This window comes from Schistocerca americana, chromosome 8, assembly GCF_021461395.2.
Source record: "Schistocerca americana isolate TAMUIC-IGC-003095 chromosome 8, iqSchAmer2.1, whole genome shotgun sequence".
Lineage (NCBI taxonomy): Eukaryota > Metazoa > Arthropoda > Insecta > Orthoptera > Acrididae > Schistocerca > Schistocerca americana.
Genome location: NC_060126.1, coordinates 251924683 through 251952107, shown reverse-complemented (window position 1 = coordinate 251952107; position 27425 = coordinate 251924683). Strand labels below are relative to the sequence as shown.

Here is a 27425-nt window from a genome sequence, read left to right as displayed (position 1 = left end):
AAGTGTCCGCCCTCATAGCTCCACTTCGTTTCATATATTTCTGTTTAATCAGTCGGGCAGATCCGTTGTGAATAGTATAGATAGATATTAATGTTTTGTGAGTTTTCTGGGAATATATAAGGTACGACTAATAATTTTAATAAACAGATTACATAACAAAGGAAAGAGCAGACACAAAGAAAAGTGTGATTCAAGTTCAAAGCAAATTTTCCTCGATGTTAATATACCTTCGGCAAGAATAGTGAAACTACTGGAAGCTGACACTGAAGGATTCTTCAGAAAACATTGATATTGCATGTTTTTTTTTTTTTAATTTTTGACTGTCAATGTGGAATGTCAAGAGTATGTGACGCCACTGTAGCCTTAGATTGTATTGAAGCCGTTGACGAATTTCTCTAGCGGACAGGTTGCACAGGCCTGTGGGTATAGCACGTATTTCCAATGAATCCTGTTCTATCATCGATATGGTCCTTGTAACAAAGGTTCCATTTACTTCCCGTGCCATTGTCTCGTGCAGCAGAAACACTCCCCTGTTGCAGTAAAAGTATGTATGTAGATGACTGTTACTTGATACATGGGTTAGAGTGCACTCATTGAAACTTTTTTTGTTAGAGGAGGCCCACTTGCATTATCCCAGATAGGGAAAAAAGTCAGTTCCAACTGAACAGAGTTAAACGACAGTAACATTATCATTCCTGAGAACCCCATAACACTTGAACAAACGACTTTAAAACCCATATAAAGTTCCTAACACGAAAATTTGAACTAATTCCCCACATCACACTCGTCAGATGCCAGCACAGTGACTGAATAACTTTGCACAAAATCCAACCCTCCTCATCTAAGTGAATGGAGATAGAAAATTTTAACTTGTAATGGCCAACTCCCCCAATCGATAAGTCGATTTTCTCAATGGTACCAGACGTCTCCACCAATCAGAAGGCAGGAGAACAATGCCTGGTGGCTTCACTCAAAATTTTCCATTTGTTCACCACATAAATTTCGACAACCACTTTTATTGTGAATGGGTCTGAGAGAACCAATCGAAAGGCCTTGCGGCTTGACCAAGCAGAAAGATGCCCCGCCAATCTGGCGCCTCAAACAAGCTTCGAAAAATTTAATTCATTTGCCGTTCCCAGGCAAGTTAAACCAAGAAAGCCAACCTGAATTTACCAATGCATTTGCAATTATATTTACATTTATAGAAACTAGTAATCATGTAAGTTTAGGAAAGGTGGTTAAAGCTACAGCGGGGCTTAACATCAAACGTAATAAAAATCAAGATAAAGACAATCAGTATGGTTCCTCGGGTGATGTTAAAAATATGAGAAAATACAGGCAGAGAAAAGACACTCCAAAGAACCTGATAAAATTACAAAATCACATGAAAGGTGGAGTGACTGCTGCTTTCATTACACCCTACACAGGTTAAAAGACTCATGGCTGACCTGTTACTACAATGCGATTGCAGGCACAAGGAATTTTTTTCTTATTTACGCTTTTATTTACCCTCTCTAATTAACTGATAAGGCCATAAGATGGAAACCTAACCTACGCAGAGCTACAACTCACAACTGAAATGTGATTTTTACCTACTTTCTGAAGCACAAATGCGTTTGAGATGTTAACATAAAATGAGATCACTACAAGACAAATGAAAATTCTGTAAACAACAAAACCACATGCACATGCATAAGATTCACACAAAAATAAATCTATGTGCAATATACAAGCATGTCTGTGTTTCAAGAAATAATTGATTTGCCAAAAATCAGTGATGGTTGTCAGTAAATATCGTCACTCAACAAAAATTTGTCAAATATAAGAACTTAATACCTAGGAACATGAAAGCATGGTCCACATTTGGACAAAATGTAATACATGTACATACTTAAATAATAATTTAATTAGATTAATGTCATTTTTTGAAAATAAGAGAAGTAGAAAAAGAAGTATAATACAAAACAGGGTCCTCATCTGGACGAATCTCAGTGAAACATTTCCGCTAATCATTGTTATTTCCATAGAAAAGAACACACAAACAAATACAAAAGGTAAAATTAAATTTTCACTTTTGAGATACCATGTCCTAATCACTTTTCTATCTCGGCATACGTAAAAACACCACTTGTAGTTGGCGAGATGATAGCATGGTTCAGAAAAGGTTTATGTTTCTTCTCATCGCACTGCACTTTGAACAAGGATGTGATGTTGGAGGCAGCGAGAAGGGGGCTTCTGGACGTCGCGTACTTTGTACAGCCCGTCCCTTTATACCACCAAAGTGTCGCCTCTCTTGTAGGCATCCGTTATCAGTTACGTCACTTACAAAGTCCACAGCTCTGTAGCAGACGTCTATTCTATCAATATCAAGTGCAGTATCAAGTGGTCCTGCCCATGTCTTTTCCAAAATATTTGTCTTCGTGTATGTGGGAGTGTGGGCGGGAGGGTGGAGGGTGCGTGTGGGGGGGGGGGGGGGGGCGATAGACTCCATGTCACTACTATTAGTTACATACATGACTAACATTTCCACTAGAAATATGATGGCTTAATTAGAAATTGCCCCTCATTAGCATTGCCCGTGATATAAGAGGCTTTAATGTCCACGCTCAGTTTAATCATCTCCCTGGTTCTGTGCCAAATGAAGAACGTGGGCGAAACGGTTAATGATAAAGTGCTAGGCAGTTTAACTAGGTTCTGCCTTGGACTTCAGATCACTTAGTGGGCTCAAGTGCGTGTTATTACGAACAGTCTCATGTCTCTGGTCCACTGACGGTTGACCCATGACTAGTCCATGGGACAACAGGGAAGTCCTTATTCTCACAGTGGCTGCTTTCATTGATGTGCTTCCTTTCAAAAATAAATTGCCCATGGCAGGACAGCCGTCTGGAGAGTAGCATTCTGGAGGAGACCCATTCACGAGCAGAGACGACAGACGACGCGAATGATGTTGGAGGCGGGTGGTGCCATACATCCTCCCACAAACGGCTGCTTATTAGCTGGCTCGACTGCAGCGAAGGCCGCCTGGAAACCAGCTGGATGCAGGCACAGCAACAGGTAGCACGTGCCTCCACTGCTAGCCGGTCACCAGCTGGCTGCAGGTACACGCACCCTCGTGGCTCGCAAGAGTCTTTGGCACTCCCAGAGAGCAGCGGCGAAGAAACTGCTGTTCGCCCAGAGGGCAATGTGCGTACTGCTTGCTTGCCATTCGGCTTATCTACATCTACACAGGTACTCCACAAGCCAGCGAAAGGTGCGTGGTGGAGAGTACCCTTACCACTAATTACCATTTACCCTCTTGTTTCACTAGCAGATAGAGCGAGGAAAAGACGACTGTCTGCACACCTCCGCATGAGCTCTAATTTCTCATATCATATCTTCGTGGTGCTTACACGCGATGTACACTGGTGGAAGTAGAATCGTTCAGCAGTTAGTTTCAAATACCTGTTCTCTAGATTTTCCTGATAGTATTTCCTGGCCTTCTCTCCAGGAATTTCCATTTCAGTTCCCGAAGCATCTCCGTAACACTTACGTTTTGTTCGAACCTACGGGTAACAAATCTAGCAGCTCTCCTCTGAATTGCTTCGGTGTCTTCCTTCAATCCGACCTGGCACGGATCCCAAACACTCGAGCAGTACTCAAGAACGGGTCGCACCAGCGTCCTATATGCGGTCTCCTTTACGGGTGAAACACTCTTTCCTAAAATTCTCACAGTAAACCGAAGTCGACCATTTGTCTTCCCTACCACATTTTTTCACATTCTCGTTCCACCTCGTACCGTTTTTCAGTATTACTAACAGATGTTTAAACGACTTGACTGTGTCATGCCGGTCACTAGTAATATTGTATCCCAACATATCAGGTTTTTTCTTCCCACTGATCCGCATTAACTTACATTTTTCCGGAGTTACGGCTAGCTGACATTCATCACACACAACTAGAATTTTCTCTGTCTTCTATCTTCCCAAAGTCACTAAACTTAGACATCTCACCGTACACCACGGCATCATCAGCAAACAACCGCAGTCTGCTGCCCACCCTGTTAGCCAAATGACTTAGGTATATAGAGAACAGCAGCGGTCCTATCACACTTTCCTGGGCCGCTCATGACGATAGCTTTGTCTCTGATGAACACTCGGTTCTATTATTAAGAAGTCTTCGAGGCACTCACATATCTCTGAACTTAATCCAAAAGCCGGTACCTTCGTTAACAGCCTGCAGTGGGGCACCGCGTCAAATGCTTTCCGTAAAACTAGAAGTATGGAATCTGTCTGTTGCCCTTCATTCATAGTACACAATATACCATGTGAGAAAAGGGCAAGCTGAGTTTCGCACGAGCGATGCTTTCCAAAATCATGCTTATGGGTGTACATAAGCTGCTTAGTCTCAAGAAAGTTTATTGTATTCGAACTGAGAATGTGTGCAAGGATTCTGCAGCAAACCGAAGTCAGGGATATTGGTCTGTAACTTTGCGGGTCCGTTCTTTTTACCCTTCTTGTATAGTCACCTGCGCTTTTTTTCAGAAGCTCGGGACTTTGTGCTGGACGAGAGATTCGCTATAAATGTAGGCTGGGCAAGGGGGCAATGCCGTAGAGTACTCTTTGTAACGCCGAATTGGGATTCAATCCGGACCTGGTGACTTGTTTGCTTTCAAATCTTTCAGTTCTTTCTCCACGCCAGGGTTGCTTATTATTATGTCGTCCATACGGGAGTCTGTCCGATGGTCAAATGATGGTATGTTTCTACGACTTTCCTGTGTGAACGTGCACCAATTCCCTAACGAGAAATTTAAAAGTTCGGCTATCGCTTTTTACCTTAAACTACCACACCAGACTGGTGGCGTAGCATTATTGCACAACTGACGCGCCGGCCGCTGTGACCGAGCGGATCTAGGCGCTTCAGTCCGGAAACGCGCGAACGCTACGGTCGCAAGTTCGAATCCTGCCTCGGTCATGGATGTGTGTGATGTTCTTAGGTTAGTTAGGTTTAAGTAGTTCTAAGTTCTAGGGCACTGATGACCTCAGATGTTAAGTCCCATAGTGCTCAGAGCCATTTGAACCATTTTGAACAACTGACGCAGCACGTTCGACTTGCGCGGCCACTCTCCAAAAGGAGATATATATATGGGGGGTAACAGGTATAAGAGGAAACACTTTTGTATGTGGTATCTTAATATGTTCACAGATGAGTGTGTTGGTTTTTTCTCTGCTCCGAACAATCTTTCCCACAAACACATCACTAACTTCATGGCCGTAATTGCACCAGTAAGTGGACCGTGCCTGTCAGTATAGGTTAACAGTTTTGCGTCCGCACTTCAACACCTGACCTGCCGCCCACGCAAAAATAAGCGTTAATGGGTTTCTCTTTCCACGTTTACTTCTTGGGGGTAGGAACCAACCTAAAAACAAAGGACTTGTAACAACTGTAATTATTAGTATGCAAATTACGTAAATACCGATGTGTTCAGCCCATAGTCATCACTCAGTCACAGAAATACCTGTTACACCCTAATATATACACTACTGGCAATTAAAATTGCTACACCAAGACGAAATGCAAATGATAAACGGGCATTCATTGGACAAATATATTATACTTGAACTGACATGTGATTACATTTTCACGCAATTTGGGTGCATAGATCCTGAGAAATCAGTACCCAGAGCAACCACCTCTGGCCGTAATAACGGCCTTTATACACACGGGCATTGAGTCAATCAGAGCTTGGATGGCGTGTACAGGTACAGCTGCTCATGCAACTTCAACACGATACCACAGTTCATCAAGAGTAGTGACTGGCGTATTGTGACGAGCCAGTTGCTCGGACACCATTGACCAGTCGTTTCCAGTTGGTGGGAGATCTGGAGAATGTGGTGGCCAGGGCAGCAGTCGAACATTATCTGTATCCAGAAAGGCCCATACAGGACCTGCAACATGCTATCGTGCATTATCCTGCTGAAATGTTGGGTTTCGCAGTGATAGAATCAAGGGTAGAGCCACGGGTACTAACACATCTGAAATGTAACGTCCACTGTTCAAAGTGCCGTCAATGGGAACGAGAGGTGACCGAGACGTGTAAGCAATGGCACATCATACCATCACGCCGGGTGAGACGCCAGTATGGCGATGACGAATACACGCTTCCAATGTGCGTTCACCGCGATGTCGCCAAACACGGTCACGGCCATCATGATGCTGTAAACAGAACCTGGATTCATCCGAAAAACTGACGTTTTGCGATTCGTGCACCAAGGTTAGCCGTTGAGTACACCATCGCAGGCGCTCCTGCCTGTGATGCAGCGTCAGGGGTAACCGCAGCCACGGTCTCCGAGCTGATAGTCCACGTTGCTGCAAACGTCGTCGAACTGTTCGTGCAGATGGTTGTTGTCTTGCAAACGTCCCCATCTGTTGACACAGGGATCGAGACGTGGCTGCACGATTCGTTACAGCCATGCTCATAAGATGCCTGTCATCTCGACTGCTAGTGATACGAGGACGTTGGGATCCAGCACGGCGTTCCGTATTGGCCTCCTGAATCCACCGATTCCATATTCTGCTAACAGTCATTGGATCTCGACCAACGCGAACTGAAATGTCGCGATGCGAGAACCCGCAATCGCGATAGGCTCCAATCCGACCTTTATCAAAGTCGGAAACGTGATGGTACGCATTTCGTCTCCTTACACGAGGCATACAACAACGGTTCACCAGGCAATGCCGGTCAACTGCTGTTTGTGTATGAAAAATCGGTTGGAAACTTTCCTCATGTCAGCACGTTGTAGGTGTCGCCACCGGCGCCAACCTTGTGTGAATGTTCTGAAAAGCTAATGATTTGCATATCACAGTATCCCCTTCCTGTCGGTTAAATTTCGCATTTGTAGCACGTCATCTTCGTGGTGTAGCAATTTTGATTGCCAGTAGTGTATATACCGGGTGATTATAATTAATCTTTCCCTATTTAACACGTTAAAACACGGAAAATAATTACCGTATGAGGACCAAACTTGGTAGCATTAATGTCAAGGACATGCGGAAGAAAAAAAGATGCAGATTCAACTTAATTGAAACACTTTTAATGTGCTGCTGCTGTACATCATACCATTACATACCAGTACCATTACTGCTATAAAAGGGGCTCAACACGGCGTCCATGAGTGTCCAGATGAGTGTGAAAGCGCAGGATTGTATTCTGAACAGCAGAACGAAGCTACGCGTAGGTATCCTGGCTACCTCTCCTGATATGCTGCGCTTCAGATCACATATGTGTGAATGTTGCCCTGGTAAACCCTGTCCTTCAGGTAGCCCCACAACCAGAAATCACTGGGAGTAAGATGAGGTGATCGTGACGGCTAAGCATTTGCAAACCATCTGCTGATAATTCGATCGTTTACAATTGTGTTTGGGAGCGATGTGCGGTGGGGCTCCATCTTGCATAAAAACTGTTGAGTTCAATGCGTCTCTCTCCTGTAGGACGGTTATAACATGCTCGCGAAGCGTATCACAGTTACGCTCGCCAGTCACACAGCACTTCTTTGGTCCCTGAGCGCCAAGAATAGGCCAATGATGAACATAGCCGTGAAGCCACGATATACAGTGACACATTCACCATACAGAGGAGCCTCATGCACAGTGACCGGAGGTGAAGATCCCCACACTCGGCAATTCTGTGTGTTTACATCAACCGTCAGAGAAGAATGAGCGTAGGCTGTCCACAGGATGGTTCAGGATGGGACGGCCCTCTTCAACGTCAATCCTTGCGAGAATGTGGAGAGTGAAGTCAACACGTCGTTGTGAGTCCTGTGGTGCAAGCTGATGTACGACATGGATCTTACGTATACCATTTGAGAATGGTTCGAAGCACTTTCCGTGCAGTGGACCACGGGATGTTCAACTGTCGTGACACAGAACGCGCACTGCCTAACGATCGGGAATTGCGCGCACCGTTATCTGCCACAGCAACAGCGATTTCATCAACCACCTGTGGTGCAAGCGGTCGTCGACTTCTTTCCGGAGCAACTCCCAGTTATCCTGTTGATTCGAAATTCTTCATCATGCTCCGCACAACAGGTGGAGAAAAAGAACCCTACCGTAATCCTTTCAGCCGGAGATATTCTCGAAGTGCAGCTGCAGCATTACAGCTGTTTTGATAATAGAACTTCACCAATAATGCGCTGCTCCTTTTGTCCAAGCTGGTGTTGACACATCAACAAGAGCGTTGAGTCTAGTCAAGTGCGTGAGGCTATGAAGCACGATGACAGCCCACGGCAACTGGTGGCCCCATTTGGAAATGGATGATGGCGCTGTGACGCATGGAAATAATGCACCGCATTCTCTGGATATTAAGGCTACCAATTTTGGTACTCGTACATTGATTATTTCCGTGTTATAACGTGTTAAATAGGGAAAGTTTAATAATAATCACCCGGTATATGTGTATGTGTTTCTGGTGTGTGTACGTCACGACATTAAATCAATATTTACTTCATATAATATTCAATGCAAATCAACTAAAATTGGTGCCGAAAATATTTCGGAAATGGAAGGTGCTACTGACGTGCAGTTTTTACAGAATGGATTGGTAGTCAGAAGCTCGTGTTGTTAGCCCCTCAAAAAATTGTTATAACACTCAGAAAGTGTATTTCTGTCCACACATACTTTTTTAAATGGAACAATGCCTATTGACGAAATCAGGGCAAATCGAATGGCAGTGGCGTTTTTGTATAAGACTCTAGTGCGAATTGTTTAGGATATATCGTTTTAAGCCGGCCTCTGTGACCGAGCGGTTCTAGGCGCTTCAGTCCGGAACCATGCTGCTGCAACGGTCGCAGATTCGAAACCTGCGTCGGGCATGGATGTGTGTGATGTCCTTAGGTTAGTTACGTTTAAGTAGTTCTAAGTCTAGGGGACTGATGACCTGAGATGTTAAGTCTCATAGTGCTCAGAGCCATTTGAACCATATATCGTTTTACGAGCGGTGCCCACACCGACTCATGTGGTAGCACATACTAAAGAACAACATAAGTGCATACACTAGTTGCGAGGGTTCTGGCGAGTAACGAGACAACTGACCACCACAGGTTGTGTTCAAAATGATTACCGGCAGCGGCAATAGACGCTTCCAGTCTGTTATTGAACAACAGCTGCAGACGTTTGCACTCAATGGGCGCTAACGTTCCCCCTGACGAAGCCAGCGGGGCATTGTCAACAGACAAACTGTGCATACTTCGGCGGCGTACCTGGCCATGACTAGTGAATGTGACATCATTACTAAACAAGATATATGATACAGCTAAAGTGTCCTGTGTTAATACCAATACACAGAAGTTAACACGATTCTCATAATCGTTTCCAAGCAGCTCTTGACGGAGAAAGATGGGATAGGGATACGCCTGATTCATGCTCCTCCCTCGTGCGATTGCGCAGGAGCTAACGTGCGGATCAAGAACATCAATCTTCCTCTCTTCTGTCGTCACTTCTTTCCTTCTGTTACGTTGTCTAGATGTCATACTAACACTTTCAGGTAACTGGCTGACGAAGCTGATAAACAGTTGCCTAGGTTGTTGACTTTTATTCGCAAATCTTGCCACGTACACCGTCCAAGAACGAACTGCATTCTTCATAAACTCTACATACACCATGAGCATGTCGGCATTTTCTGCTTTGGCAAATCCCATCGTCCACTTGCAGGTTGACTGGTACAAACCAGTGTCGGTATGGAAAATTTTCAAAATACAGCAACTCGTAAAGGACCCACACTGGAATCTTGCAATTAACGCTACTGACATTCTAATTTACACTTTCTTTTTTTTTTTTTTTTTTTTTTTTTTGCGCGCCTAACAGTGACTTCGCTACTGCCTTGTCCGTACTGTACGGATAGTGTCGAGGAACAATAGTAGGTCCATTGATATTGATCTTCTAGTTTTACAGACGTCAGTTTTTGTCACTCCGGACGTATCATCGACATGGTGATGAACTGGAGTTTCATCTAAATGTAAGATTTCTGAAACGGAAGATAACCATGCTTTCTTAAGTCTCTTAAGTGAAATGGGCAAAGAATACAGCTCTACAATTTGACTCATCTAAATGTTAAGTTGTTCCAGCTGCTCATACTATGAGGGGCGTTCAATAAGTAATGCAACACATTATTTTAAGCAGGTTGCTTTTATTCAGGCTTCCAATACCCCATATCATTTCCCACATCTTTGACTACGAGACTTTATTTTTCAACATAATCTCCGCTCAATGTGACGGCATTACATCAACTTACTGGAAGGGCCCCTATGCCCACAAACTACCACTTACTGGCCGACGACGGAACTGATGTCTTCCGCAACAATAATCTCCCCATCATCAACGTACTGCTTCCCGCGGGGTGCATCCTTCATTGGACCAAAGGAATGGAAGTCGGAAGTTGACAATCTGGGGGGTTGATGAGGAAGAACAGTCCAATGGAGTTTTGTGATCTCCTCTGGGGTGCACTATCATAAAGACGTTCAGTTGAGCCGTGAGAGGTTTGCTTGCGATCTGTGAATAACTTGAAATGGGAGTGTCTGGACGTTCCAACGTTGCTGGAGCCACAGCTGTGTACAGCCGGCCGGCACGCGGAAGATCGGATAAGTTTGTGCGACCTTGTTGCGATGATGACAGACGCCTCGCCCAACGACTCATCGTGCTTTTGTTCACTACCAGCTCTCATTACACATTCTGCAAGCGCCTATGAATTGCTGCGGTGCTCTGGTTTTCCCTCAAAAGAAGCTCAGTTACAGTTCTCTGTTAGCAAAACACCTCCGTCACAAAGTCCAGCTTGAAGACTACGCTTAGGGCCGTCATCTATCGGAACTTTATGGAACTGCAGGGGCAGAAGCGGAAATATTCGGCGATTTGTCACAACAACTTTCGTATTTTTCCTGTAGAAATTGCACTAGTTATTAAAAGACCCATGTATTTTTATTACTTCTGAAGCCCGAGATCATATCCTACCATCGGATCACTATGGAATTCAAAATACTGAAAATGTTACTATTCTGCAAGGACATTAAAAGCTTTTAGCTCACGTTTTACCCCCGAATCCGATGTACTTGTGTCATTCGTCTTTTCCACCATGTAACCTTACATTCTTTAGAATTATTTCGACCAATGGCTGAGTTGAGGTAATTCAAATTAAGTGTTTTTCACTAAACGCGTTTCAGTTTTATTTGTAAAGCAGTGTCACTCGTCGTTCTGTTTCTCTATTTTACTGTGTACGCATTGAAACAGTTTGTTTGATCAGTTCGGCATACAATTTACCTACGGTGTTTATTCATTCCATTCACATGTCCTGAAGTAGAAAACTTCACCATTCCTTGTGTGCGGAGGGAAGAAAATCTTGGTTGCACTTTCACCTTTCCATGAAGCAGCTACATGCTGCTCAGCTTGTAGCTAACTTTCAATTGGCAACAGCTCCCATTATTAATACTGCAGACACATCACACTGTTTCATGTATTTTCATCATACTGACAGTCAAAAATATATTATGTTGGCCTTCGCAAGTACTAAGTCGGCGTTCCAAAACATGTTTTCTATAGAATTCAGGTCAGGACTATGTGCAGACCAGTCCATTACAGAAATATTATTGTCTTGTAACCACTCCACCACAGGCCGTGCGTTATGAACAGGTGGCCGATCGTGTTGAACGATACAATCGCCATCCCCCGAATTGTTCTTCAGCAGTGGGAAGCAAGATGGTGCTTAAAACGTCAGTCTAGGTCTGTGCTGTGATAGTGCCATGCAAAACAACAAGGGGTGCAAGCCTCTTCCATGAAAAACACGACCACAACGTAACACCACCGCCTCCGAATTTTACTGTTGGCACTACGCACGCTGACAAGATGACGTTCACCGGGAATTCGCCATACCCACACTCTGCCATCGGATCGCCAAATTGTATACCGTGATTCGTCACTCCACCCAATGTTTTACGACTGTTCAATCGGCCAGTGTTTACACTTCTTACAAATTGAGGCGTCGTTTGGCATTCACTGGCGTGATGTGTGGCTTATGAGCAGCCGCTCGACCGCGAAATCCAAGTTTTCTCACCTCCCGCCTAACTGTCATAGTACTTGCAGTGGATCCTGGTGCAGTTTGGGATTCCTGTGTGATGGTCTGGATTGATATCTGCCTATTACACATTAAGACCCTCTTCAACTGTCGGCGGTCTCTGTCAGTCAACAGACGAGGTCGGCCTGTACACTTTTGTGCTGTACGTGTCCCTTCACGTTTCCACTTCACTATTACATCGCAAACAGTGGATCTAGGGACGATTAGGAGGGTGGAAATATCGCGTACAGACGTATGACAAGCGACACCCAAGCACCTGACCACGTTCGAAGTCCGTGAGTTTCGCGGAGCGTCCCATTCTGCTGTCTCACGTTGTCTAATGACTACTGAGGTCGCTGATATGGAGTACCTGTCAGTAGGTGGCAGCACAATGCACCTAATGTGAAAAACATTTGCTTTGGGGGTGTCTTGATACTTTTGATCACATAGTGTATGATCTGAATGAGTCCAGTCTACTAGATTATAACATTCATGTCTGTTTAAAGAAATCTGTCAGTTTCTGCATCACATTTTGTCAAGATCTGACTGGTCGTTGCTGCATTTTTTATCGCTTACCTATTGGTAACTAGTAATTCATTTGAGGCCGACAACTTGTTCAGTTTTGATTAAGGACAAGTAATGTAATAAAGTCAATCGAAGTAACGAAGGTCAGGAATAAGGGCAGGACTTTGATTTCTCGTAGTATCAAATAGAGGTATTGCGTCTTTTCTACTAGTTTACGACTGTTACAGCGCTGTTGCATCATTTTAGCTGGCAGATTAATATATGACAGCTGTTAAGCCTGTCAAGGAAGATTAATTATCATGTACTTCATTTCCTGCAAACCTCACCAGCAGGGAGCCAGATACAGTCATGTCCCAGCGTAATCAGCTTCATACATAAACAAGCTTGATGTCACTCCGTAATGTTTGACATATCTACCAGCAGATCTCCGTCTGATGCTGGACATTTAATAAAATCCTTGAGAAGAACAACAACTTACCATGTGAAGTATCTTACCCCACCAAGTTAGATTGGTTCTCTTACCCGCAATGATTTAGAACGGTAATTATTATCAATAATGCAAGCAACTAAGATATAGCAATTTCAGACAAAATTCACCATCCGTTGTTGAGGGCATATTGTTCACTAGAATGCAGCATGGAGCGAGACGAATGTGCCTTGGTGGGGTGTTTTATTCTGAGCAGTACCAGGTATCAGAGGAGAAATTTAAGAACAAAAATGAAGGAAGTACCATACAGAAATAATGGATGCTTGTTTGGAGGCATTTATGAATGAGGATTGTGAGGTTTCCTTCAAGTTATAAAGATGAGGATCAAACAGTGCTAAAACTAATTAATGAGAAGAAATTCCTTCTGAAATCAAGATCGCTTATGACTCGTTTTGACAGGAGCTTGCTGCACCACCAACAATCGTAGCAAAGGATAGCCGCCATTAAAAGGAAAATTTCTAATGTCGTAAAAGAACAGTTTTCTAGACGTTGAGAATGTATGGCAAATAAACTACTTACCTTCGGAAATTGAAAGTGCATATGTATCAGTCACACAACAGAAACACATTCCACTCATCATAAATTAAGCGTAAATTCGTTTGTCAGTAATAATATGATGAAAATACAGAATGCACGTAGTGCCAAATGTATTGGCTGAAGTGAAATGGCGTAGATGTAAAATGGAACATCGTAGACCGGCAACATCAACTGAGCAGACGCGCACCTCAGGGCGGAGCGTGCACTTCAAGAAAATGTCGACAGGTGGCTCTAGTATACCAATACACGGCTTAACTTACACAAAAAAGAATTAAGAAGCAATATACTCTGAGAACGAGGAATTCACAGACGAAATTTTGAATCACAAAGAGAAATTTACTGGCATCAACATGTAATATTAACGATGGAAAATTCATTGTGGCTTCCATTTTGAACCAAAACAGTTTTCTTAACGACTTACTGACAGCTTAGCATAATATCCTAATTACACTGAACGTCAAGAGGAACAACATAACAACAACAATCACAAACCTTGACAATGCAAAGACTTTATTGATTCGTCAGTAAGTGTTAAAATATTAATATTTAGAAAAACAATCGTTTTGCACGGGAGCGAAGATGTTTACAGTGAGGTGAAAAAAGCCGTGATATGCCTCCTAATCTCGTGTTGGACCTTCTTTTGCCCTGTGTAGTGCAGCAGCTCGACATGGCACGGACTCAAGAAGTCACTGGAAGTCCCCGGCAGCCGTTCATAATTGCTAAAGTATTGCCGGTGCTGGGTTTTGTGTAGGAACTCATCCTATGACGTTATGTTCGATAGGATTTATGTCGGGCGATCTGAGTGACCAAATCATTCGCTCGAATTGTTCAGAAAGTTCTTCAAACCAATCGCGAACAACTGTGGTCCGGTGACATGGCGCATTGTCATCCATAACAATTCCATAGTTGTTTGGGAAAATGAATCCATGAATGGCTGCAAATGGTCATCAGGTAGCCGAACATAACCGTTTCCACTCAATGATCGGTTCAGTTGTACCGGAGCACCCAGTTCATACCACGTAAACACTGCCCGTACCGTGATGGAGCCACCATCAGCTTGCGCAGCACCTTGTTGACAACGTGGGTCCATGGCTTCACTGCCTCTGCGCCACACTCGATCCCTACCATAAGCTCTTACTAACAGAAATCAGAACTCAACTGACCAAGGCACAGTTTTCCAGTCGTCTATGGTCCAACCGACATGGTAACGAGCCTAGAACAGGCGCTGTAGGCGATGTCGCGGTGTTAGCAGAGACAAATGAGACGGTCGTCTGCTGCCATTGCCCATTAAAGCCAAATTGCGCCGCAGTGTTGCTTGTCTGTTAGCACAGACAACTCTACACAAATGCCGCAGCTCTCGGTCATGGAGTGAAGGCCATTAGCCACTGCGATGATCGTGGTGAGGGGTAATGCCTGAAATTTGGTGTTCTTGACACTGTGGATCTTGCAATAATGCACTCTCTAACAATTTGCGAAATGGAATGTCCTGTACGTCTACCTCCAACTACCATTCTGCGTTCAAAGTCTGTTAGTTTCCGTCGTGTGGCCATAACCACGGGGGAGACCTTTTCACATTTACGACTTGAGAACAAATGACAGCTTCGGCAATGAACTGCGCTTTTATACTTGCGTACGCGATATTGCCGCCATCTGTACATGTGCACACCGCTGCCCCATGACTTCTGTCGCCTCATTGTAATGTAAATGATGCAACGCCATTTTCTTTTTGTTAATGTATCAGTTTTCGTGTTAATTATGCTTTCCTGTTAATTATTCTGATCTGAATTTAGCCTGAAAGAGCACAAGACGGACCATCAAAACACAATGAATCAATGCATCTGAAACACGTGTGACATCGTACACGAAATACGGTCAAGAGGTCCATCTATCTTGCTGGGGCATTGCGAGAATTAGTTTTGTCGACGGAAAACGTGATGCTGAATTTTGTTGATTTGTATTCACGCGGAATCACCATGATATTTGCCATAGACATTGGATAGTGCGCTGAAACCGTAGTGTAGTCTGCCGTGAAAAAAAAAAAATTAATATGCCAGGGCAGTGGGCCCACTCTCTCGTTGGACGATGTGATACCAAATATTCACGGCTGAGTTCTTCACCCGCCTCACCCTTCCCTCTTACTCGCCAGATTAGGTACAATTGGAGCTTGTCTGTTTTTGCTAATCCAGTGCCGGGCATAAATTTTCGACAGGTTGCAAGTTTATCTCTGCTGAAAATGAGATCTGGCAACATGTTTCCTTTCTGAAGAAAGCATTGGAATCTTCCTAAACGAAATCCATTTAGCTGAAATAAAGTTAACTTTGAGGAACAAATGTATTAATATATTATTTTTCTCATCAAATACCCACTAGTTCTAACCGTAGGCCTGACGGAGTAACAGTGTATTTACCTACGTGTAAACGGAACGCTAGCGACAACTGCTGGTGGTAATCGCATTTGCTTCTTCCATGGGCTGGTACGGCGTGCTGCGTCGGCTGCGTGAAGGTGAATGCGTTTTGACACAGGAAAACACATTGGGTTTTTCCCAGTAGGCGCATCTCTTACAAATAAGCGAAGCGCTTAGGAGCAAGAAGTCAGCGCTAAGAGAGGTCAACTCAGGGGTCGCGGAGAGCGGTCGCAGTCTTGTATCGTGGGAGAGAGGTCTGGACACGATAAGTAGCGTTTGACAACGGGGGCTCTTAACAGCTGCCAAATACAGCCGGAATTCCTCGCCGACCTAAGACGTGCGCTGTGTGTGCAGCTTATTGTTAGTGGACATACTTCAGACTCGAGTATAGTGTACTTTATTACTACAGATTTTATTTGATTATTAACATGTAGCCTTGACTAGTGGCATTAAATTCTGCCCAATGTCAGCTGACTTTATCCAAGAGTTCGCAGGTTCGATTCCTGAACTGAACGTGGTGGGAAATGCATCCTATGATCTTTGTATATGTAAAGCCATGTACTGACTTCCTACGTCACTATACGCCAAGGTGACAACGTAACGAAGTAAGTGCTTCGTACAGGCGTCTTCTAGAGCAATCGATGGAAAGATCTTTTGAACTACATCTCTGTGTCTAAAAGGCTGTTTACTGCGCAAATAGCTGTCTGTTTGGGAAAGCAGAAGAGATAAGCAACCCTGTCAAGTAGCTAGGAATGTTTCCTTCGTTATCTTAATTACGTTGTGTTGCCTTTAAATGCGAACATTGTAGGTTAGGCTTTACCGATACTGTTATTGACATTAAATGAAATAACAAGTTTACTGTTACCAGTTACTGTTTATTTATCTCGACGACGCGTTTCAAAGGTTTAAACCTGCATCATCATGTTGATTTACTTTGTTAATATGTCATTTGTGTGTGTGTTGTGTTACGATATTTTGGAGGAACTTGTGGCACTGTCTAGTGGAGAAACAAAACACTATTTCAGAACAAGGCTTTGGGTTTCTTTTGACAAAAATTAAACTTGTATCTAACGGTAAACATAAAATAAGTAAGAGGTTCTCCTCACTCGGCTTCGAATAGGCCACAGCCCTATGACGCATGGCTTCCTTCTCCGGCGAGAGGACCCTCCAATTTGTGGTGCTTGCGGCGTCCAGGTCACTGTGCGCCACGTTTTATTGGATTGCGTTTTATTTCCTGACCAGCGGGTCGCGGCTGACTTGCCAGCGGACCTGCCATCTCTTTTATGCAACACTCGGACGAATGTGGTTAAAGTTTTAAAGTTCTGTGCCCTGTCAAATGTTTTTACAAAGATTTTAGGGAGAGGATTTTAATTTGCTCACTGTGTGACAAGCTCGCCCATATTTTATGTAAGTGGCCAGCCAATAACAATTTCCTGTGACATTCTTGTTGCTAAGTTTCCCCTTTCTTAGGTTTTACTTTCTTATGTAGCATTTTCCTTCTTTTCCTGCTTTGTTTGAGTGTGTGCTTTAGTTTTTTTAGGTCTGTCCACATTCGTTCTTTTTAATGTGTGTCAGGGCGCTGATGACCTCGATGTTGAGCGCCCATAAGCCCCAACACACCACCACCACCAGTAAAATAAAGTACCTCTAGTGGTCACAAGTTCCTTTCACAGTCGTACCACATCACATGGTTACTGTCATACTTTGTAAACAAATATGGCGTCGGAATGTATTGGGTGCATGGATCGTATAGCAGAAGTGAACACATTGTCACAAAGACCAAAGAATATACGTCCTAACAACATTATTATAGAATAAATTTGTTAAACGATTTGGAGGTGTTGTATGAGGTGTTGAATACATTTGTTGGAATAAATAGGATATATAAATCCGATTTTGACAAGTTAAAATAGCTTAAACTTCATACTCAGGTGGAGTGTTACAAACTTCAAGTACAATAATCATATTAAACTTCCCGGCAGATTAAAACTGTGTGCCGGACCGAGTTCGAGTCTCGGTCCGGCACACAGTTTTAATCTGCCAGGAAATTTCATATCAGCGCACACTCCGCTGCAGGGTGAAAATCTCATTCTGGAATAATCATATTGGTTACAGTGGTAAAATTATACACAAATAACAATTTTGGTTGGGATTCATAGATAGATATGAAAGACTGGAGGCAGAGGGGGAGGAAGAGAAAGAGAAAGTGAGACGGAGGGAAAGGGTGGAAAGAGTGATTGTATGAGAGCAAACTTTACAAGGCAAGGGGTCTTATGATTTTATCTGTTATATGTAATAACTGCCTAAAGGTTGCGGTAATGCACTGGTTAATGCTTAAAACTACGCAGATGGATGTGACATTTTGTGCCTGTAGTTGTACATATAGTTTCAAGCTGACAAGGGGTACAAGCTGTTGGTGTGACAATATATCTTGAATGAGGTCAATCTATTGTCCACCTGGGGGCTGCTGTGGTAACATAACTAAATACTTATGGTAAATATTAAGGTCTGTGTGTGCGTGTGTGTGTGTGTGTGTGTGTGTGTGTGTGTGTGTGTGTGTGTGTGACGTAGGCACTTGCTGAAAACAGAGATGATACTGTTGTAAATATTATCATTTTTATCATTTAAGATGGATTCAGGTCGTTTGGTTTGGTTTTTGTACACTCCTGGAAATGGAAAAAAGAACACATTGACACCGGTGTGTCAGACCCACCATACTTGCTCCGGACACTGCGAGAGGGCTGTACAAGCAATGATCACACGCACGGCACAGCGGACACACCAGGAACCGCGGTGTTGGCCGTCGAATGGCGCTAGCTGCGCAGCATTTGTTCACCGCCGCCGTCAGTGTCAGCCAGTTTGCCGTGGCATACGGAGCTCCATCGCAGTCTTTAACACTGGTAGCATGCCGCGACAGCGTGGACGTGAACCGTATGTGCAGTTGACGGACTTTGAGCGAGGGCGTACAGTGGGCATGCGGGAGGCCGGGTGGACGTACCGCCGAATTGCTCAACACGTGGGGCGTGAGGCCTCCACAGTACATCGATGTTGTCGCCAGTGGTCGGCGGAAGGTGCACGTGCCCGTCGACCTGGGACCGGACCGCAGCGACGCACGGATGCACGCCAAGACCGTAGGATCCTACACAGTGCCGTAGGGGACCGCACCGCCACTTCCCAGCAAATTAGGGACACTGTTGCTCCTGGGGTATCGGAGAGGACCATTCGCAACCGTCTCCATGAAGCTGGGCTACGGTCCCGCACACCGTTAGGCCGTCTTCCGCTCACGCCCCAACATCGTGCAGCCCGCCTCCAGTGGTGTCGCGACAGGCGTGAATGGAGGGACGAATGGAGACGTGTCGTCTTCAGCGATGAGAGTCGCTTCTGCCTTGGTGCCAATGATGGTCGTATGCGTGTTTGGCGCCGTGCAGGTGAGCGCCACAATCAGGACTGCATACGACCGAGGCACACAGGGCCAACACCCGGCATCATGGTGTGGGGAGCGATCTCCTACACTGGCCGTACACCACTGGTGATCGTCGAGGGGACACTGAATAGTGCACGGTACATCCAAACCGTCATCGAACCCATCGTTCTACCGTTCCTAGACCGGCAAGGGAGCTTGCTGTTCCAACAGGACAATGCACGTCCGCATGTATCCCGTGCCACCCAACGTGCTCTAGAAGGTGTAAGTCAACTACCCTGGCCAGCAAGATCTCCGGATCTGTCCCCCATTGAGCATGTTTGGGACTGGATGAAGCGTCGTCTCACGCGGTCTGCACGTCCAGCACGAACGCTGGTCCAACTGAGGCGCCAGGTGGAAATGGCATGGCAAGCCGTTCCACAGGACTACATCCAGCATCTCTACGATCGTCTCCATGGGAGAATAGCAGCCTGCATTGCTGCGAAAGGTGGATATACACTGTACTAGTGCCGACATTGTGCATGCTCTGTTGCCTGTGTCTATGTGCCTGTGGTTCTGTCAGTGTGATCATGTGATGTATCCGACCCCAGGAATGTGTCAATAAAGTTTCCCCTTCCTGGGACAATGAATTCACGGTGTTCTTATTTCAATTTCCAGGAGTGTATATTTGGAGTGTTTCAAGGATGTCTAGTTTCCTGCCCTTTGGCTGGATGTGTAGGATGCTGATACTTGTGTTGTCAACATGATGTTTTGTTTCATGCAAGTGGGTGGCTATTACTGATGTGTGGTATTTTTTGTTTTTTAGAGCTGCCATGTGTTCTTGGAATCTAATCTCATATGATCTGCCTGTCTGGCCTATCTAGAAGCAGTCGCAGCCCAAACATTCAATTTTGTACACACCTGTGTGTCGAAGAGGGTTTCGTGTGCTAATGTTATGCGGTAACTTCTGTCCAATCTTGTTGTCTGTAGTAAAGGATATGCTTATGCCTTTTCGTTTGAAGTCAATGGCAATCTGATATGAAATGTTACCTAGAATGGCGATTGTATGGAAGATGTTATTTTCTTTTTGTTTTCTGTGTTGTGATTGCTTTGCCATCATTGAGTGTTTTAAGGTGTCTACTATGGAGCTGTTATAACCATTTGCAATAGCTGTTTGTTTTATTATTTCAATTTCTTGATTACATTTGTCTTCAGAGAGTGGTAGTTGGATAGCTCTATTGATGATGTACCGGAATGCTGCCATTTTGTGGGCTGTGGGGTGGCAAGCAAAATATTAACTGGCTATAACTTCAGGAAGGCATATATTCACGGTACCCTACTGAACTGGAGTTCAGCTACTTATACGAGTAGAATATTGTCCGTTGTCACCATCGATGTTACGTCAAAATTTCCTCCCTTGGTGTTACACGGGATAATAGTTAAACTGAACTCAGTTCACAAAAATGAATGTTTTAAGCCCGAAAGCGAGTCGTATGAAGTCTTACTTCACCGAGATCGTGTAAATCTTCAGATAACAATCGAGAGATTCTTCCCCTATCTTTGCACTTAATCTATACCCTTATAAGAAAGACTACATAATGAACTGTTTAACAGTATCACCACCAGACATTCGATAAAAGTAAACGAAAGAACTATCTTTACTTTTCCATGTCTTCCTTCACTGCTGTTAAATGTGCAGCACACTCCGACATACTGTGTACACTATCTGATCAAAATATACAGACTACTAGTGGACAGTAATATTAGTATTGTCCACCCGTCATCTCCATTATGGATTGGACTCTGCTTGGAACACTTTCCATGAGATGCCTGAACATCTATAGAGGAATGTCTGTCCATTATTCCTCAAAAGATGAAACCAGAGACGGAAGCGATTTTGGACGCTGGTGTCTGGAGTGAGGTCGACGTTCTAACTCATCCCAACTATGTTCATTTCGAAACTCTGGGCAGGCTACACCACTTCACGAACGGCATCGTCCACGGCCAACTACCTCGCAGGCGCTGCTTTATGACAGGTGCATTGTCATGTTGACATAAACTATCATCGCCTCTGAACCGTTCCTCTACTTCACGCGGTACACAAGGCCGTAAAACGTGCTCTTATACTTCTGCATTTACATTTTTCTTAAGCACAATAAGGGGACTAAATCCTGAGAATGAAAAACACTATCATACCATAAAACCACTTCCTCCGTATTTCACTACTGGCACAACATATGATGAAAGGTAACGTTCTGTAGGCATTCGCCAGACCCAAATCCTTAGACTATAGCTCTAAATCACTTGTCCACTGTCCAGTGGCGTCGCTTTTGATACCATCTCAAGCGTCGATTAACTCTAGCTACTCATACATAAATGTGTGACTTACGAACAGTTGTTCGACCATTGCACCCCACGGTTCTTAACTCCTTGCGCGCAATTATTGTGCTAGGTGGGCCGCTTACAGCGCTCTGAAACTCTCGGGTGATTTCTTCCTCTGATTTTATGTGATTGCTAGTAAACCCCATCCGCAATACCCGCGGTCCATCTTCGAAACCACGACACCATGCAGCGCGGCACAGATGGGCCCAACAACATGCCGAATGGACCGCTCAGTATTGGCATCACGTTCTCTTCACCGATGAGTATCACATATGCCTTCAACCAGACAATCCTCAGAGACGTGTTTGGAGGCAACCCGGCCAGGGTGAACGCCTGGGCACACTGTCCAGCGACTGCAACAAAATGGAGGATTGCTGCTGTTTTGGGGTGGCATTATGTGGGGCCGACGTACGCCCCTGGTGATCATGGAACGCGCCGTAACGGCTGTGAATGCCATCCTCCGACCTATAGTGCAACCATATCGGCAACATATTGGCGAGGCATTCATATTGTGATTTACTTCCTTCAGGATAACGATACCGCTCGACTGGAGTGGCCAGCATGTTCTGCAGACATGAACCCTATCGAACATGCCTGGGATGGATTGAAAAGGGCTGTTTATGGGCTACGTGACCCACGAACCACTCTGAGGGATCTACACCGAATCGCAGTTGAGGAAAATCTGGACCAACAGTGCCTTGACGTAGATAGTATTCCACGACGAATACAGGCATGCATGAATGCAAGAGGATATGCCTGGGTATTAGAGGTACTGGTGTGTATAGCAATCTGGACCATCACCTCTGAAGGTCTCGCTGTATGGTGGTACAACATGCAGTGTTTGGTTATCATGAGCAGTAAAAAGGGCGGAATTGATGTTTATGTTCATCTCTATTCCAATTTTTTGTACAGGTTCCGGAACTCTCGGAAACGAGGTGATGTAAAACATTTTTAGATGTGTATCTTTTCCACCGCTCCGGGTACCTCTGAAAGTAGTGCCTCTGCAGATGTGAGAGTTAGCTACCTCGGTCACAGCGGCGGGTGCTTGTTTGTCTAGACAGCACAGTATGTTCATCCGTTGTGTGCGAGAGAGCGATGGACCAACCACACAGCCAGCCCCGGCCTTCCTGGTGTGGGAGTATCCCTGCCTTCTCCACAAATCGCAACATATTAATGGTAATTGTTAGATCAAGTTCTGTTCATTGATCCTAGTGACACGTCGCCACGACTGCTTTTTAGCATCGACAACGCACAGATTGTATGTGCCTAGCAACACTCGGCATTAACATTCTACTGTGAGCTGTTTCTATGCTAAACCGGCTGCACGATCTAAGGCACCATGTCACGGATTGCGCTCCCCCACCCCCACCCCCTCTGGAGGTTTGAGTCCTCCCTCGGGAATGGTTATGTGTGTTGTTCTTAAGCATAAGTCAGTTTAAGTAGTGTGTAAGTTTAGAGACCTATGACCTCATCAGTTTGGTCTCTTAGGAATTCAGATATATTTGAAAAATTTTTGTTACTATGCTAACTGATGTTTACGGAGATGAAAAGAATGGAAATTCCCTCAGCGTTGAAATTCAGCCAGGAGTAGAACTTTTTTTTTTTTTTTAACTCGCGAAACACGGCACCTGTAGCTGTTCACCGTGAGAGCAGTGAGGCCTACGTGGCCGAGACATGAACGAGCCAGTTAGGCATAGGTATGTGCGAAAATTCAGTGCAGAGCCTCCGCATGTTTCCTATGGAGAGCAAAGCGAGCTAGCTATTGTCAGCGGTCGTGAAGAATTGATGGTCCGTCTCAGAGTCTCAACTTGCCAATTGCTTCTCTCCTTTCCTACCAAGTGATAAGATAAAATTGTGAGGCGTACACAAATGGAAAAAGTTGTAGTGCACTTCGCAGGAAATCCAGGACTCAGGATTCGCGTCCATCTGGTGCACAGCTTTAACTGTAGAAAAAGTTCTTCTCAGAATCATCATCACCACCACCATCATCTTCGGCCAGTCTCTTTCGTCATACGCTGTTAGATAAAGACCTCCTCCAGATTTATCACTGTATGAGGTTTTACATCTATACACATACATGCGGTCCCTGGACATTTTCGTATGTAATTCCTCTCATCCCTTTCTTATCTCTTACAATCGAGCTAAGAACTTCCTTACACGATCTGCTATCCATTCACTTGGCTGCATGTCTCGTTCACCTGTATTTCCTTCAGTCTGTTCTCTGATTAATTTCTTGAGTTTTCCGTTCCCAACCTATAACTCTCCCGAACTCACAACGTAACCCTCAATTCCTGAATGGTTTTCACATTAAAAGTCCATGCTCTACTATGAATAAAAACTGGTAATACATTGGAAATGGATGCTTACAATCAGGTACATCACAAGCTTAGTTTTGAAAACCGTATTTAGTTTACCAGAAATATTGGAGGCAGTTTTTCATTCATCTGTTCATTTCTTTTATTGTCCATCCAGTCTGTGTTATCAGTTCCACTAAATACAAATACTCATCAACTACCTCTAGAACTAGATTCTTAATTTTTATCATTTTTAATGTGTTATTTATACAATATTTTCGTCTTTAGGATTGACTTTTAGACGTACTTTTATACGTGATTAAATTTCTCCGTTCGTTGTTGAAGTTTATCAGCAATTAGGTAAATCTCCTTACATGATTCCTCATTAAAACTGGAATTCCTATGCTGATGAAGTGTAATGGAAACCATAGCATCGACGTATATATTCTCAAGTATATTAACACAGTTTATATCAATTTCTTATAGTTCATGGACAGTTAGTACAAAAAATGGCTCTGAGCACTATGGGACTCAACTGCTGTGGTCATAAGTCCCCTAGAACTTAGAACTACTTAAACCTAACTAAGCGTGGGAAGCGAGAACGCTACCGCACGACCACGAGATGCGGGCTACAGTTAGTACATATTTGGGTGAAACTGCGTTAACAATTTCGAATAATGTGATAACACCCACACTTTCATTGTTTTGTTCTGCAATCTCGTCCACAACTTGTAAACGATCCGTCGAGTCGTTCCCAACCCTAAAGCGGGCTTGTTCCTGCCTCATCAAAACATTCTCCTCTTCTATGCAACTGGTAATAACTATAGTGAATTTCCTACAAATTTCGAAAAGGACGATGTTAGGGATAAGGTTTTGTAATATCTGTCGTCCCTCCTTTCGTGTGAAATAGAACAATTTACTCAAATTTTCGGGAACTGTTTTCCTCTGCAGACAAACTTGAAACAGTTCTGCATTACGTTACCCCCATATTTGGCCATTTGCATCTAAACACCGTCTCCAGTGGCATTTCCGTTCTTCATACCTCAAACTGTTTCATACACTTCACCTAACATTAGCGTCTGCTCCCATTATGTCATAATTTTCATCATAACATGTCTGTCTTTTTGTTTCAGCTTTTGAACTGTTCAAAAATTTATGGATTTTGCACTGATTTTGTCCCCATTTTTCTGTAGCTAGTCATGTCGCTCTCTACCACTTCAGCAGATTGCATATGAGAGAAACAGGAGTTTCTGATATTTCTTATTCCTATGCTTAGTGTTATCAATGTTTTCTCATTCCAGCTTTCCACTGTAATACTTTTTTAATTCAGCGTGTTCCACACTGTTTCTACGAGGGGCGTTTGGTGAGTAATGCAACACTTTTTTTCCGAAAGCAAGTTTGTTTTATTCGGGATTCCAACACACCATTTTATTCCGTAGTCTTTTGGTTACAAAATCCTATTTTTCAACACAGTCACAGTTCAATGTGACGACCTTACGCCACCTTACTGGGAGCGCCTGTACGCCCGCTGTATAGCACTCTACTGGTTGACGTCGGAGGCAACGTCTTGCTGCGTCAGTAACTTCTTCACGATCCACGTACTGCTTCCCATGGAGTACATTCTTTACTGGTTGAAACAGATGGAAGGCGGGAGGTGCGATATCCGGGACGTGTGGTAGATGAGGAAGGAAGAACAGTCCAATAAAGTTTTGTGAGCTCCAGTCGGACGCGCACACCTGTGTGTCGACTACGTTGTCATGGTGAAGAAGAAATTCGTTTGCATTTTTGTGGCGACGATCAGATTGAAGTCATCTATTCAGTTTCCAGCGAGGATAGCACAATATACTTCAGAGTTGATCGTTACACCTGAGGCAGGCCGTCGAACAGAATAACACCTTCAGAGTTCCAGAGTTCCAGTTCCGGTTTTCGGAAAAGAGGCAATATGATACCACTCCATAGATTACCGTGTTGTTTCCGGTTCGAAATTATGAAGCCATATTTCATAGCCTGTGATGACGTTCGACAAAAAAATTTCGGCATCAGCCTCGTAACGCGGAAGCAGTGTCGCACGGAAGGTCCTCCGTTCTCTTAATGGTGTTCTGTTAGGCGGCAAGCAACCCAGTGGGAACATACCTCTGAATACCCCAATAGACGATTGTGTCACCAATGTGATCCATCCATCACCTCGAGAGTGTTCGTACTGGTGCCAAGTGTCAACATTGCAGGACGCTTGGGAGATCGGTCGGGGGGTTGTTAAGAGGAGAGAGGCGGAGAAGGTGCCAACGGGTCATACCATGTTCCGGCGTGTGGAGGCCAGAGGAGGCGCAACGGCAAACTGAATGGGCTCGTATGGCCAAGATTTTTGTAAATTTGACTCAATTTTGCAATCATTGAAATGACGTTACATGCACTATTACCCAACAAATTCTCGTTTCATTTTCTCCTCCCCTTCTGAGTGCTTTACTAATTTTGTCGGGCAGGGTATGCCTTACTTGCGTTACTATGAAAGATGTTTTGCCATTCAACGTGTACAGGGTGATTTTACTGGAACAGGACAAACTGCAGGAAACGATCCCCGTGAATATAAGAAGCTAAAGAGGTCGTATGGAAATTTATATGTCGTATGGAAATTTTTATGTCGTATGTATTCCAAGGGAGGTACACTCACATGAAGGTGTAGATAAAAGATCTTTGACAGTGTAGATATCAATGACAGAAAGAGCATATGAGACCATATCACGCAAATGAGAATGACCTGTGTGGACTTTTTTTTCTTTTAAAGCTCCACGCTGGATATCGTGGTAATGCTGCCCAGAGTGACGGCACACACACATTGGTACTGGCTGGCATCTGCTTCATTATTGTCGCTGACTCAGTTTGGTCGTGGACAACACTGCTGGCCACTTGAGTGTACAGCTAAAACGCTATTTACAGACATAAATTACCACTTGCCTAGTGTATTCTCTCATGGAATTTAATTGAAACCTACACTGTCATGTCTGTTTTCAAGAGGGTATGCCTTCCTTGGAACGCTTTCCCGGCCAGATGACCACATGGCGTTTTTTACTCGTTATCCTCTCAACAATACTTTCCTGCAGTATCTCTCCATTCAGCGAAATCATCCTGTACAATGATTTTGCTGCGGTCTATTACAGTCTATTCTTAGTTCAGAAATATTCCTAAGTATCCATCATTTCGGGAGGGAAAAGAAATTACCAGTGCCTGTCCCACTACTCTTGAAAATTTTGTTGATGTTATAAATTTTACATGACATGTTTCCCAGCTATTGAAAATAGTTCATGTGAACAAATTTTACATTATAC

The 27425-nt window shown here is 44.1% G+C and overlaps 1 protein-coding gene across 1 annotated transcript in view; it reads left to right on the top strand.

The window, feature by feature from the left end:
* LOC124545741 overlaps positions 1 to 27010 on the top strand; it is a 35907-nt gene extending 8897 nt beyond the window's left edge. The window contains 2 exon segments of the mRNA XM_047124684.1: positions 2875 to 3183; positions 26885 to 27010. Of these exon segments, the coding sequence (XP_046980640.1) occupies positions 2875 to 3183; positions 26885 to 27010 (435 nt within the window).
* Positions 27011 to 27425: the final 415 nt, after the last annotated feature.